This window comes from Saccostrea echinata, unplaced genomic scaffold (assembly GCF_033153115.1).
Source record: "Saccostrea echinata isolate AGI-Se365-2 ecotype Australia unplaced genomic scaffold, CSIRO_AGI_Sech_v1 ptg000002l, whole genome shotgun sequence".
Classification (NCBI taxonomy): Eukaryota; Metazoa; Mollusca; class Bivalvia; order Ostreida; family Ostreidae; genus Saccostrea; species Saccostrea echinata.
The window spans coordinates 12,951,152-12,963,926 of NW_026889751.1; the positions used below are offsets into that span (position 1 = coordinate 12,951,152).

Below are 12,775 nucleotides of genomic sequence, written 5' to 3' on the forward strand. Positions count from 1 at the left end.
TTATTTTTTACCTCTATGGGACACAAAATCAGTTTGCTATATCTGTAATTTCGCTATATCCCAGTTTGATATATTTGTACAAATTTACAAGGAATTGTTAAGATATTGCAGATGGTTCAAAAAAACTTTGCTATGTTCGTAAATTCGCTATATCCGTGTACAAAACGAGTTTTACTGTAGTATGCCATTAACATCTGTAAATAATCTAACATATTTTTTGTTAAATTCTTAGTCTTGTATTGTTTTAATTAAACTTAAAAACTTTTATTTTTTTTAATATCATTTTTCCATTAAACTTAATTTTATGCAAACAATCATAGAGTGACTGCAAGTATATGCAAATGATATGTCACACTTGTAAAACTTGACTTTTCCCCAAAATTTGTTCAAATTAATACATTCTATTTCTAATACTGAAAATCTTCAAATTAAAGGCACGTTTGGTCATCTGACTGGTACAACAATAACGTAGGGGAGAATACAAACATGCCAATCTCAATCCACTTTTGAATGATAAATGTATTTGTCATTCCAGTTAAAGAATAGAAACTAAGGCCTAAAAAAATTGTTTGTTTCCTGTAACATTCCCAAAAAAATCAAGGGTCAGTAGGTCTGGATAAAGGGGTCAAACATCCCTGGACTAAATTAACCAGGTGTGATATTTACAGTGGACACCCAACATGGCTGTCAAGCGGCAGAAAACAAACTTCAAAAAGTTGTGGGGGAAATGCTCGATGTTGCAAAAATGATTACCGTTTATATTTAAGGTAAATGTAAATGTTGACTAGTTTGTCATATTTTATATCTCAAATAAAGCTACAATTAACATTTTTTGTATAAATTGAATCAGCTGATTGATCAGACACAGATTTGGCAGAAAAAAATCCACCCAGGGGTAATTTGAATGGGTCGGTCAGGTTACAGGAAACAATCATAATTTTTTTTTAGGCCTTACAGGCATATGCGAGATTGCGAAAGCCCTGAATTTTTTATCATGATTATCCATTGATGAACATTACGTTTCTGAGGCATGTACATTGTATTTAGAGATGAACCGTCAATACTAAGTCTTGTCAACATTTTCCTGTGGTGAATAAATTGATGTCATTTCTACTTCTGATGCATGTCAAGTCCACAACAATACAATGTCTCATTTGCATGTTTCATTGACATTCACCATCCTGTTTACATGTTGTTAATATTGTCCCAGAAATCCCACAAGATTTGTACATTTTCCAACTTTTTCACAAAAAAGCACAGTAAGAACTGTAACTCTTCCATGGTGGAAATAGCAAGCATTTCCTACCTGCTTTTTCACTGACAGCATATGGCTGTCTGGCATTCTTCCTCATCTGAGAATGGACAAAGATAACAATGTCTGGTCTGATTGGAGCACGGAATACTGCTGGCAAAGTGACATTGCTCTTAGTGGTCTCCCCTTTGTCCCCATATACACTAATGAGTGGCCTTGCTGCCTGAAAAGATATCTTCATCATGATTCTCCAATGCAAAAAACAAAAAACAAGAGGCCCATGGGCCACATCGCTCACGTGAGTAACTTTGGCCATGCTGTTCTTTACCAGATTTTCCCCCCTTGTAATATCTATTGTGGCCCCAATCTACCCCCGAAGGTTATGATTTGAACAATTTAGAATCTGCACTACCTTAGGATGCTTCCACATAAGTTTCAGATTTTCTGGCCCAGCTGTTCTTGAGAAGATTTTTCTTACATATTTCAATATAAAACTTGGATTCCCTATTGTGGCCTGCCCTATCCCTGGGGGTTATGATTTGAACAATTTAGAATCTTTACTACCCCAGGATACTTCCACATAAGTTTCAGTTTTTCTGGTCAAGTTCTTCTTAAGAAAAAGATTTTTCTTACATATTTCAATGTAAAACTTGGGATTCCCTATTGTGCCCTACACTTGGGGGTCATGATTTGAACAATTTCGAATCTTTACTACTCCAGGATGCTTCCACATAAGTGTCAGTTTTTCTGGCCCAGTGGTTCTTGAGAAGAAGATTTTTAAAGATTTTTCCTATATATTTCAATGTAAAACTTGGATTCCCTATTGTGGTCCTGCCCTACTCCCGGGGGTCATGATTTGAACAATTTAGAATCTTCACTATCCCAGGATGCTTCCACATAAGTTTCAGCTTTTTTGGCTCAGTGGTTCTTGAGAAGATTTTTTTAATGACCCCACCCTATTTTTGTCTTTTCTTGATTATCATCATGATTTGAACAATCTTGAATCTACACTACCTGAGGATGCTTCCATATAAATATGATCAATCATGGCTTTGCTGTTCTTGAAAAGAAGATTTTTAAAGATTTTCCCTATGTATTCCTTTGTAAAACTTTAATTGTCTACTGTGGCCCCATCCTACCCCCTGGGGTCATGATTTGAACAAACTTGAATCTACACTACATGTACCTGAGGATACTTCCAAATATGACCAATCATGGCTTTGCTGTTCTGAGAAGATTTTTGAAGTTTTCCCTATGTAAAACTTTGATCGCCCACTGTGGCCCCTAGTGTTGTACCGATAATCAGAAAACATCGATTGTCGACGAAAAAATGCTACCGATTCCGATGATCGATTATAATTTTTCATAATCGATCATCGGAAACATACTTCTAATACAATACATTCCGGAATTATCCATTTCTGGTTTAAAATTTATTTCTTCTTAATGAAAGAAAATGGCGTTTGCATCTGATATTAGCCAACTAGCACGAAGCAGAGGTGATTGAGAATAGAAAGGTGCATATATAAGGCCTAAAAATATGTTTGTTTCCTGTAACCCGACTGATCCATTCAATTTACCTCCGGGTGGATTTTTTTTCTGCCAAATCTGTGTTTGCTCTTTGGTTTGATCAATCAGCTGATTCTTTTTATTAAAAAAAATGTTAATTGTATCGTTTATTTGAGATAAAATATGCAACTCGGTCAACATTTACCTTAAATATAAAGAGCAATCAATTCCCCCCACAACTTTTTGAACTTGAAATTCGTTTTCGGCCGCTAGGCAGCCATGTTGGGTGTCCACTTTAAATATAACACCTGGATAATTCAGTCCCGGGATGTTTGATGCAATTATCCATAAACAAAAAAAAAAAAAAAAAAAAAAACTCCCGACCTACCGACCCTTGATTTTTTGGGAATGTTACAGGAAACAAACATAATCTTTTTAGGCCTAGAAAGTGTAAAAGAAGCAAAACAAAAACAAAACAAAAATTATATATTTTATATATTCATGTTACAGAAATAATATGAAATAATTGTAATAGTCTGCTTTTTGTATACAAAACTATGACATCCGATTATAATCGGTAAAATCGCATCGGAAGCAGGAACCGATTTCAACCGATGATCGATTATGAAAATTAACCGATGCACCATCACTAGTGGCACCACCCTACCCCCGGGGGTCATGATTTGAACAAACTTGAATCTACACTACCTGAGGATGCTTCCATATAAATATGACCAATCATGGCTTTGCTGTTCTTGAGAAGATTTTTAAAGATTTTTCCTATGTATTCTTTTCACGTTTTTTTCCCCTTTTTTATAACTGGTACTGATAAACAGCCAATCCCAATGCCAAAAAATGTAAATTTTTCCCAATTTTGAGACTAAAAATTCCCAATCAGCTGCCAAGCAACAGACTACGATGACATCGTATTTCTTTTTATATGAAACATTGTACAAGTTGACTAACTGTTTCACTTCCACTTAAATCGAAAGTAGCGATTAGATGTAATATGGCGGGACATGTGGTGTAGACAGCGTAGTGTCATACATTTTGACAAATTGAAAGCAAGAAAATGTGAAAACATGGGCCATTGATATGAAAAACAACAAATACTCATTGTGTATTCTTTATAACATGGAGTAATAGGTAATGAGGTTGGAATAAAAGTAACAACGTTTCATTTGTTTAAATGACAGAAAATTCTCCTTTGTTCTACTTCAATGCTATTTTCCCAATTGAACCGGTACTGGATGCTGGGGGTTGAATGGGTAGAAAAAAATCGCTGCCTATGTAAAACTTTGATCATCCCATTGTGGCCCTACCCTACTCCTGGGGGTCATGATTTGAACATATCTGAATCTACACCACCTGAGGATATTTCCACATAAGTTTTATCTTTCCTGGCTTTGCCTTCTTGAAAACAAGATTTTAAAGATATTTCCTGTAAAAGTTTCATCGCCCAATGCGGCCCCACCCTACCCCCGGGGGTCATGATATGAACAAACTTGAATCTGCACTACCTGAGGATGATTCCATGTAAGTTTCATATTTTCTGGCACAGTGGTTCTTGAGAAGAAGATTTTAAAAGATGCCATAAATTTTTCACGAATTTGCAATTATCTTCCTTTGGAAGAAGGTATGGCCCATCATTGAACAAACTTGAATCCCCTTCACCCAAGGATACTTTGTGGCAAGTTTGGTTGAAACTGGCCCAGTGGTTCATGGGAAGAAGATGAAAATGTGAAAAGTTCACAATAATGACAATGGATTTTTGATCAGGAAAGCTCACTTGAGCCTTTGGCTCAGGTGAGCTAAAAATCAATAACCAGAAGTCACTGATGAGACTATGGCTCTACTGGTGTGTACCGTATTTGGCTGAATACGCATTTTTTGGCTTGAAAATTTTGGAAAAAATGCAGTTTGGTTGTATAATACGCTTTCAAAAAATTGATCAAGCAGTAATGTTGTCTTTTTTACATCACGGTAATTTAATCTTAAAATCTTTGGAAATAATGTATTGAAAATATAAGCATGGTAACTTTTCATACGCGGACTTTGTTTTTAGAGCTTACGGTACTACTGAATTTAAGCATGGAGGTATTATTCATGGAAATAATTAAATTTTGCATTATAAATTTTTTTTTTAAGCTAACGGCAATGTTGTCTTTAAAAATGTGTTTAAATCTTCGTGTGGTAATGATTTTATTCAAGACAGCACAAAATATTATTGCATTTTATTTTATTTTTACCTAACGGCAATCGTGACATTACACGTTGTCTTTCAATCTCCTATGCAGAGTTGTCGTTCGTTCCTCTCTCAGACACCTCTGCAATGGGCTCGCGTCAAGATTTTTGACATAACGTTAAAAACATAACATTTCAAGGATTATTTCTAATTAAAATAATGGTTTTAAATCTATTTTGTATATATCCATCCTTAAGGACTATCATTAACTCAGACATTTAATTATAATGAATTAAAAGAAATGCACTATTTCTCGTGCTAATCACTGTGGTATACGCGAGCCAACGACAGAGGTGAATGTATGAGCCGATAGTAGAGACTGGTTGTCTTTATCCTTGCAGAAACAATTTTATTTAAACAAAGCACAAAATACTGTTGAATTTTAGTTTGAACAGATCTACACAGTATAAATCATGTCTTTGTACATCGAGGTAATCTTCGCAGATATCTTATTTTCTACAGAGCACGAGTTATTATAACACTTAAGTTTTAACAGACTCCATATTTTCCTTTTTACACTCTTAATTAATTTAACAAGAGGCCGATAAATATAAGGTAATTAAAGTAAAATTGCATTTAACAAGCGTTTAACTGTTTTATGTGTCGTAATCAACACAAGTTCATACGAAAGATAGTGTACGAAGGCTAAAAATCGACCCCCGAATTTTAACAAAGAAAACGATCAAAGCTATTAATAAGGGCAGTAAATAATCAGTGCTCTAACTGTAAAAACAATGCTTAGGAGTTGGTAGACAATTAATTTGCCTAGAGGGGTATTAAGATCAAGTGACAAGCGCATGTGTTCACAACATTGGCTTCGATTGGGACATGTAGTATACATGCAGTGTTATAGTGGAGTGTTTATGTTGAAATGAATTTTCACTGCGTTATTTAAAACCGCAAAAAAATGTTGATTTATTGTACTTCATTATAAAATTGCTCAATTATTTTTTTTCCCAACCGCGTGTCTGATTAGGTACATGTGTACTATGATTACGCAAGCACGTGGCAAAGGAATGTGTGAACGTCTATAAATAACATCGTCAATGGCGGCCTACATGGAGACGATGAATATGCAGCTCAAATTAATTGTAACTTGTTTTTAATATCATTTAACAAACAGATTAGGCCAAACAAAAAAATATGTGTGGTTCCGGTTACACCTCCAAAAAAATTAGGGTAGGTAGGTAGGGATTTTTTTTTTTTTTTTTTTTTTTTTTAACAAAATGATTTTCTTAATTTTTCTAAATAATACCTATCACTGCTTTGCAAATGACATTTAGATGTGACGTGATAATATACTAGTCAATATTGGTAGGGGGACACCAACATGCTAGCTTTCTTTGGATTTAACATTATTAAACACTTGCACTATGTTGTGCAAGGAGGCCGTCATTGCTGAAACTAAAACTTAAACCGGAGCCATTGATGGAAATTGGGGAAATTCCGGAAAAAATAAGAAAATTGCCAAAAAAAGTTTAGGGTCGGGGGTATAAAATAGGGAAGGTCGGGTAACTGGAACCACACATATTTTTTTATTTGGCCTTATCATTATCAACAGGTTATAAATATAACATTTTCAACAAGCCTACATCCCAACAATAATTTTCCGAAGTTTTAAAAACAGCGATAAACAACAAGAAATTGCTCATGTCTCCATGTAATACTACGACATGTCCGTATGATAGCCGTGTTTCACCTGAAAGAAAAAACTATCAAAATCCTATTGTGGTGTAAAATACGCACCCCTTTCTCACAAAAACATTTTCTAGGAAAAAAGTACGTATTTTATTCAACCAAATACGGTACTTGTAATAAAGAAAGGTGCATCTTAGTGTATTCGACTTGCGAAGGTCTTATCAGACCAAATATGTAGCAGGAGATGCATTTTAAAAGAATTTCAAAGAAACTTCTATTTTAAGTAACAGTGGAAACATGGTTCATCGAAATCAAAAACTGATACACAGAATTAAGTACTGTCTTGGCATAGTCTACTTATGTACCAAGTCTTATTGAAATTAGACCAAAACTGTAGGAGTAGCATTTTGAAAAATTGGGCAGCCAGACAGATGAACACCTTACCAATACATAAGCCCTAAGACAAACTGAAAACAGATTTAAGTCAAAATTTCAAATCAATATATTTTTTGAAATAATTTTGATAAGAAAAAATTTTGACTGAAGTCTGTTCTCAGTTTATGGTCTCTGACAACAATAACAACACAAATCTATTTAGATGTTTACACTAGTGATGGGACATCGGCTAATTTTCATAATCGATGATCGGTTGGAATCGATTACTGCTTTCAATGCGATTTTACCGATTATAATCGGATTTCATTGTTTTGTATACAAAAAGCAGACTATTACATTAATAATTTCATTTTATTTCTTCAACATGAATATATAAAATATATATTATATTCTTTATTGTTTTGCTTCTTTTACACTTTCTAGGCCTAAAAAAATTATGTTTGATTGTTTCCTGCAACATTCCCAAAAAAATCAAGGGTCGGTAGGTCGGGATTTTTTTTTTTTTTTTTTTTTTTTGCTTATGAATAATGGGGTCAAACATCCCTGAATTATCCAGGTGTTATATTTAAAGTGGACACCCAACATGGCTGCCTAGCGGCAGAAAACGAACTTCAAAAAGTTGTGGGGGGAATTGCTTACTCTTTATATTTAAGGTAAATGTTGACCAAGTTGCATATTTTATATCTCAAATAAAAGAAACAATATTTTTTGAATAAAAAGAATCAGCTGATTGATCAAACCAAAGAGCAAACACAGATTTGGCAGATAAAAGTCCACCCGGGGGCAAATTGAATGGGACAGTTGGGTTACATGAAACATAATTCTTTTTAGGCCCTATATATGCACCTTTCGGTTCTTAATCAACTCTGCTTCATGCTAATTGGCTAGTATCAGATGCAGACGCCATTTTCTTTCATTAGGAAGAAATAAATTTCAAACCAGAAATGGATAAATCTGGAATGTATTGTATTAGAAGTATGTTTCCGATGATCGATTATGAAAAATTATAATCGATCATCGGAATCGGTAGCATTTTTTCGTCAACAATCAATGTTTTCTGATTATCGGCACAACACTAGTTTACACTATACCCAAGTTTAATGGATTTTTATCATGTCTCAAAATCTTTTGATATGACAAAGTTCACATGCCATTAAAATCATCCATTCAAAATTCTTTGCTAGAAAATCAATATTTTTAATGTTTCAGCGTTTCAAAGTTTGAATTTCTCAATATGCTTTATTTTGATCGTCAATGCTACGCCATTGCTCTGACGTCACTTGTGTCAATCCTGGTCAAGCTAAGTACTTATTACTTTTACAAAATGGCTCATTTGTTGTGTCTATTAAACCTGTTAGAAAATAAATGAGTGATAATTGGATAATTGACAGCTAGTAAGGTATAATTTGAGGCGTTTGGATGCATAAATGAGCACAAGAAAGAGATTAGGAAGATTTTTTTAACATGCCCTGGAGAATATATTTTAACAATAGAACGTTCTTTCTAGTCCAGCTGGTTCATAGTTTATTTTATAGAATCCAAAGTACATCCATGGGTTACCCGGGTATGAATGCAATGTCTATTCGTACGCGCCATTAAGACGCACAAGCAAGTTAACAGACAAGTCGCAGCTGAAATATTCGGCTTGAAAACTATTACGCTTGTAAAATAAAATAAATAACCCATTAATCAGAATAAAAATTTTGTAATCGAGCGCTTGGATTATGCCAGCAATTGACCGATTTTCGATTATAATCGATGGTTGGAACACCACTAGCTGAGAATGTCAAAATGTTTATTGAGACAACTTTTTTAAATGTATTTAAAGTAGATTCAAACTTTTTAATTTTAAATTAAACACTGTTTAACAATCCGAAAGACAAGCCCCTATGCTATGGAATAGTCACTCATTTCCTTGCACTACTTGCCTAAATAATTACTGACAGTGCCACTTTTTACTGATAATTTCTGATATTTACTGATATTATACTGTTGGTACTGAGAATTTCTGATATTTGCTGATATTTTTACAGTTGTTACTGATAATTGCTGTTGGTTCTGATAATTACTGATATTTACTGTCGTTTTTACTGCGAGTTCTGATAATTACTGATATTTGCTGAGAGTTACTGTTGGTACTGAGAATTGCTGATAATTACTGAGAATATTTTTCTGAACCCAGAAGATGTAAAACAAGCCTAACAATGACTAGAAATGGAGGGGAATTGGTTGAAAGGAAGAATGAGGAAAGAAAATCCGTTAAAAATCGTTAGGAATCGTTCTTATTTTAAAACATGATTTCAGAAAAAAAAAAAAATAACTGGTAGATGAAACTCTTTAAAAAGACTTTTTTAAACTCTAGCTGTCAAATAGTTATACATGTACATGTAATTAAAAAAATAATCCTTTAAAGCTTGTACTCATTTTTTTCAATGCAGTAGTTGTTATACATTAAAAAAGTTCTGTTGAAAGCGTTTTCAGAATTTCTTGACACCCCCCCCCCCCCCCCCAAAAAAAAAGATAAAAAATAAAGGATTGCTTAATAAAAAAAAAATAAATACAAAACAAAAAAAAAAGTTTACAGGACATTTTTAGAAGACACACACACATTACAGTATAAACTAGAAAACTGACCAGTCAGCATGGGCCCCGCCAAGGGGTAGAAATATAAGGGTGCAGCTTACAGAATGAGAATTTTAATACAAAATTTAAAAATATATGAAGAAGAATATACAATAACAACTGTATTTATACAATTTCAAGATAAATCCTAAATATCCAACAACCTGTGCAGAGTATCCCTGTATTTACATAAGGCAGTAAAAAACATCATATCTATAATAACAATTAAATGTATCTTTAAACAAGAATAAAGCATGTGTTTTATAAAATGCCAGCCTTCAGTGAATGCAAATATCACCCAGGCTTGACCTTAACTTCAAAACAAACATCAGTTGCAGACAAAGGTTAATTTATCTTAAAGTGACAAATAAAGATAAGCCTGGAAAAATTTCTGCCCCAGACAAGATAATTAATCCCTGGGGATTAATTGTACTGCTCTCTCATCCTTTTCTTCCAAGTTTACAATAAGAACTTTTTCAGTAATGATAGAATGAGTTTATTATCGGACTACCTGTTAAAATTAATAGTATTCTTGAATTTACATAAGGCAGCTAAAAAGAAATGAATAAATAAATTAATAAATAAAATAAATAAAAAAAAACCAAAAAAAAACAACATATCTTTATGTAAATCTTGTTTTTAGAATTCAATAAAATCATAACTCATTGTGTATTTTACCAAAATAAAGTATGAACATTATTTAAATCCACATTTCAGAGAATGTAAACATCATTCAGAATTGACCTTAACTCAAAACAAACTTCATTTGCAGACAGAGGTGTTAATAATCTCAATTTGACAGAAACAGACAATGCTTTGGATTTTCTTTAAGAGGAAAGTTAATTAATCCCATGGGACTAGTTGCAGCTTTCATAGTTTACAATAGGAACATTCTCAGCAGTTATCTCTCTTTGCCCTGACATTCATTCTAATGTAAAGTTAGGGAATCTACCCCACCACGCCAGCTCCAAACTGGATGATATAAAGAACAAAACTTAGCATCAAAATATGTCTTACTGCCTCTTCAACCAACATACCAAATTTGAACTTAATTGGTCAACTACAAAAAAGTTATTCGAACAAAACAGAAAATTTGTGGACGGAAGAATGACAGATGGACAGACAGATGGACAGACAGACAGAGTGATTACTATAGGGCACCCGCAAATCCTTGCGGGGCCCTAATGAGTCTGCAGATGGAAGTATTGCAGTAGAATTATTTGGAAGTCGCTCCCTCTTTCTCTATTCCCATGGGCGTGTTAATCAATTTTTTAAATTTAAATTCAAGAACAAAGAACAGAAAATGTTATTTGTATCTAATGTTTACAAATGAAAGAACTATGATTACAGAGATAAATTTAGAGAAGAAGACAATATCCCGATCTATTTATTTTTTTCATTTTGAAGATATTCAAGACTACTTGCAGGTCTTAGAAAATTAATGTATACAAATGATAAGTATTTATTTTCACTAATCACAAGGGTGCCTGATGTAAATTGCTTTTAAAAAAGAATTCTAAAATTTCCTTCCAATTAGTCCATTACATGCAACAGATGTGTGCTGGTCCTGGCATTATTCTTAAACTACGTCTTCATTGAGTCTATACCTTGATCTTAAGTAAATATATCTAAATAATAAAACATTTCTCGGATGTAATGATAAATTACATTGATAAGTATTTTAAAACCGAAATCAAAGGCCTGAAGGGCCACAATGGCGTTGCGCTTTAGATATGGCAGTGATACTGTGAAATTATTGGATTTCAAAGCATGTTTAAAAGTATGCATATGTCTACAGAATTATATAGCTTAGTTGTATATCTAGATAAAATACCCCGATTTAAGCATTTGTGAAATAAAAGCATTCAACTCATATGGTCCAACTGAACGGCTTGAGAACAGGTTTTTATGTGTAGAGTACCCCGGTAAAAGAGTATTCTTGCCAACACCCAAGATGTAAAAATCTGGTCATTTGTGTATTGATAATTCTTCTATTAAAAAAGGCTTTACTGAATTAACTTACAATGACAAAAAATTATTGATTAAATTGACATGTTAAACAAGAACATTGAAGGTTTCATTGTCCAGCATTGACCTGAATTAAGTGTGCATTAAAAAAAAAAAGCCTTTTCAGTTTGTGCTAACAGGGACCAATATCATGTATATACTAATATATTGTTAGTATATAGGTCCCTGGTGCTAAATTTGAAAGTAATTCCAATTTTAGGGGATTTGAAATTACTTTTCCTCTCTCTTAGGCCTAATTAATTTAATTAACTAGTGCAATGTGTACTAAATATACAGTAATGTGTATGTAATGAAAGTTGTTTTCCAAGATTCCTTGACATGTACATAAATATTGTTTCTCTTTCTCTTTGTTCAATTTGTTCCTGCTGGTCCTGATAACAATCTTGTTCTATCGGAAGCCATTTTAAATTTTGATTTGTCAAAACAATCCCAGTTAATTGTTTACACCTGCACTGATAATTTACTGGCCTACTGCACATAGCCATCGGCATTGTTTACGTAGATCAAGCTTGGGTTGTAACTGGAAGTTAAAAGTACAACCTAATTTACGAACCAAATCCGGAAATCAGGGATTCGGGCGATAAGCATGACCCGCCGTGTCATAAAAAATAATCAGGTTAAGGGTCGAAAAGTAACCCGACGAAAGTGGGTGAGTTGGCAATTATGTATAGGACTGTTGAAATTGTAAGATTTTCAAGCAATTTATGGAATAAACGCAAAAATTGGCATGTATATTCCTACGCCAGATACATGAAGGTCTTGGTTCGAGTACTATATTATTTGGTGCATGAAGAAAGCGGTGAGCAGTCAGAGATTTCCTCATAGCTAGATGAGCGCCGAGCTAAAGCTCAACGCCATAAAAATGCATTCCCATCACCCTGTAACAAATAAATAAATATTCATGTTAAGAATTCTGCTTATTATACCCCCCCCCCCCTTTTTTTCTGCCTTAAATGTAGAATGCAAAATAATATGCACCCAACCTCGAGGAAAAAAAAGGATAAGAACCACAGAAATATGAAGTTTGACACTGCATTTTTTATACATCCTGGACCCTTGTTTACTTAAAACTAAATTATTTCCCA

The 12,775-nt window shown here is 33.6% G+C and overlaps 1 protein-coding gene across 2 annotated transcripts in view; it reads right to left on the reverse strand.

Annotated features, from left to right (window-relative positions):
* The window catches only part of LOC133173165 (large ribosomal subunit protein uL4-like), a 389,882-nt gene that overhangs the window by 16,255 nt on the left and 360,852 nt on the right, over positions 1-12,775 (reverse strand). For both annotated transcript variants that reach the window (XM_061308124.1, XM_061308117.1), the window contains exon 2: positions 1,307-1,475. In XM_061308124.1, coding sequence (XP_061164108.1) covers positions 1,307-1,475 — 169 coding nt within the window. The remainder of the gene's footprint in view (positions 1-1,306; positions 1,476-12,775) is intronic.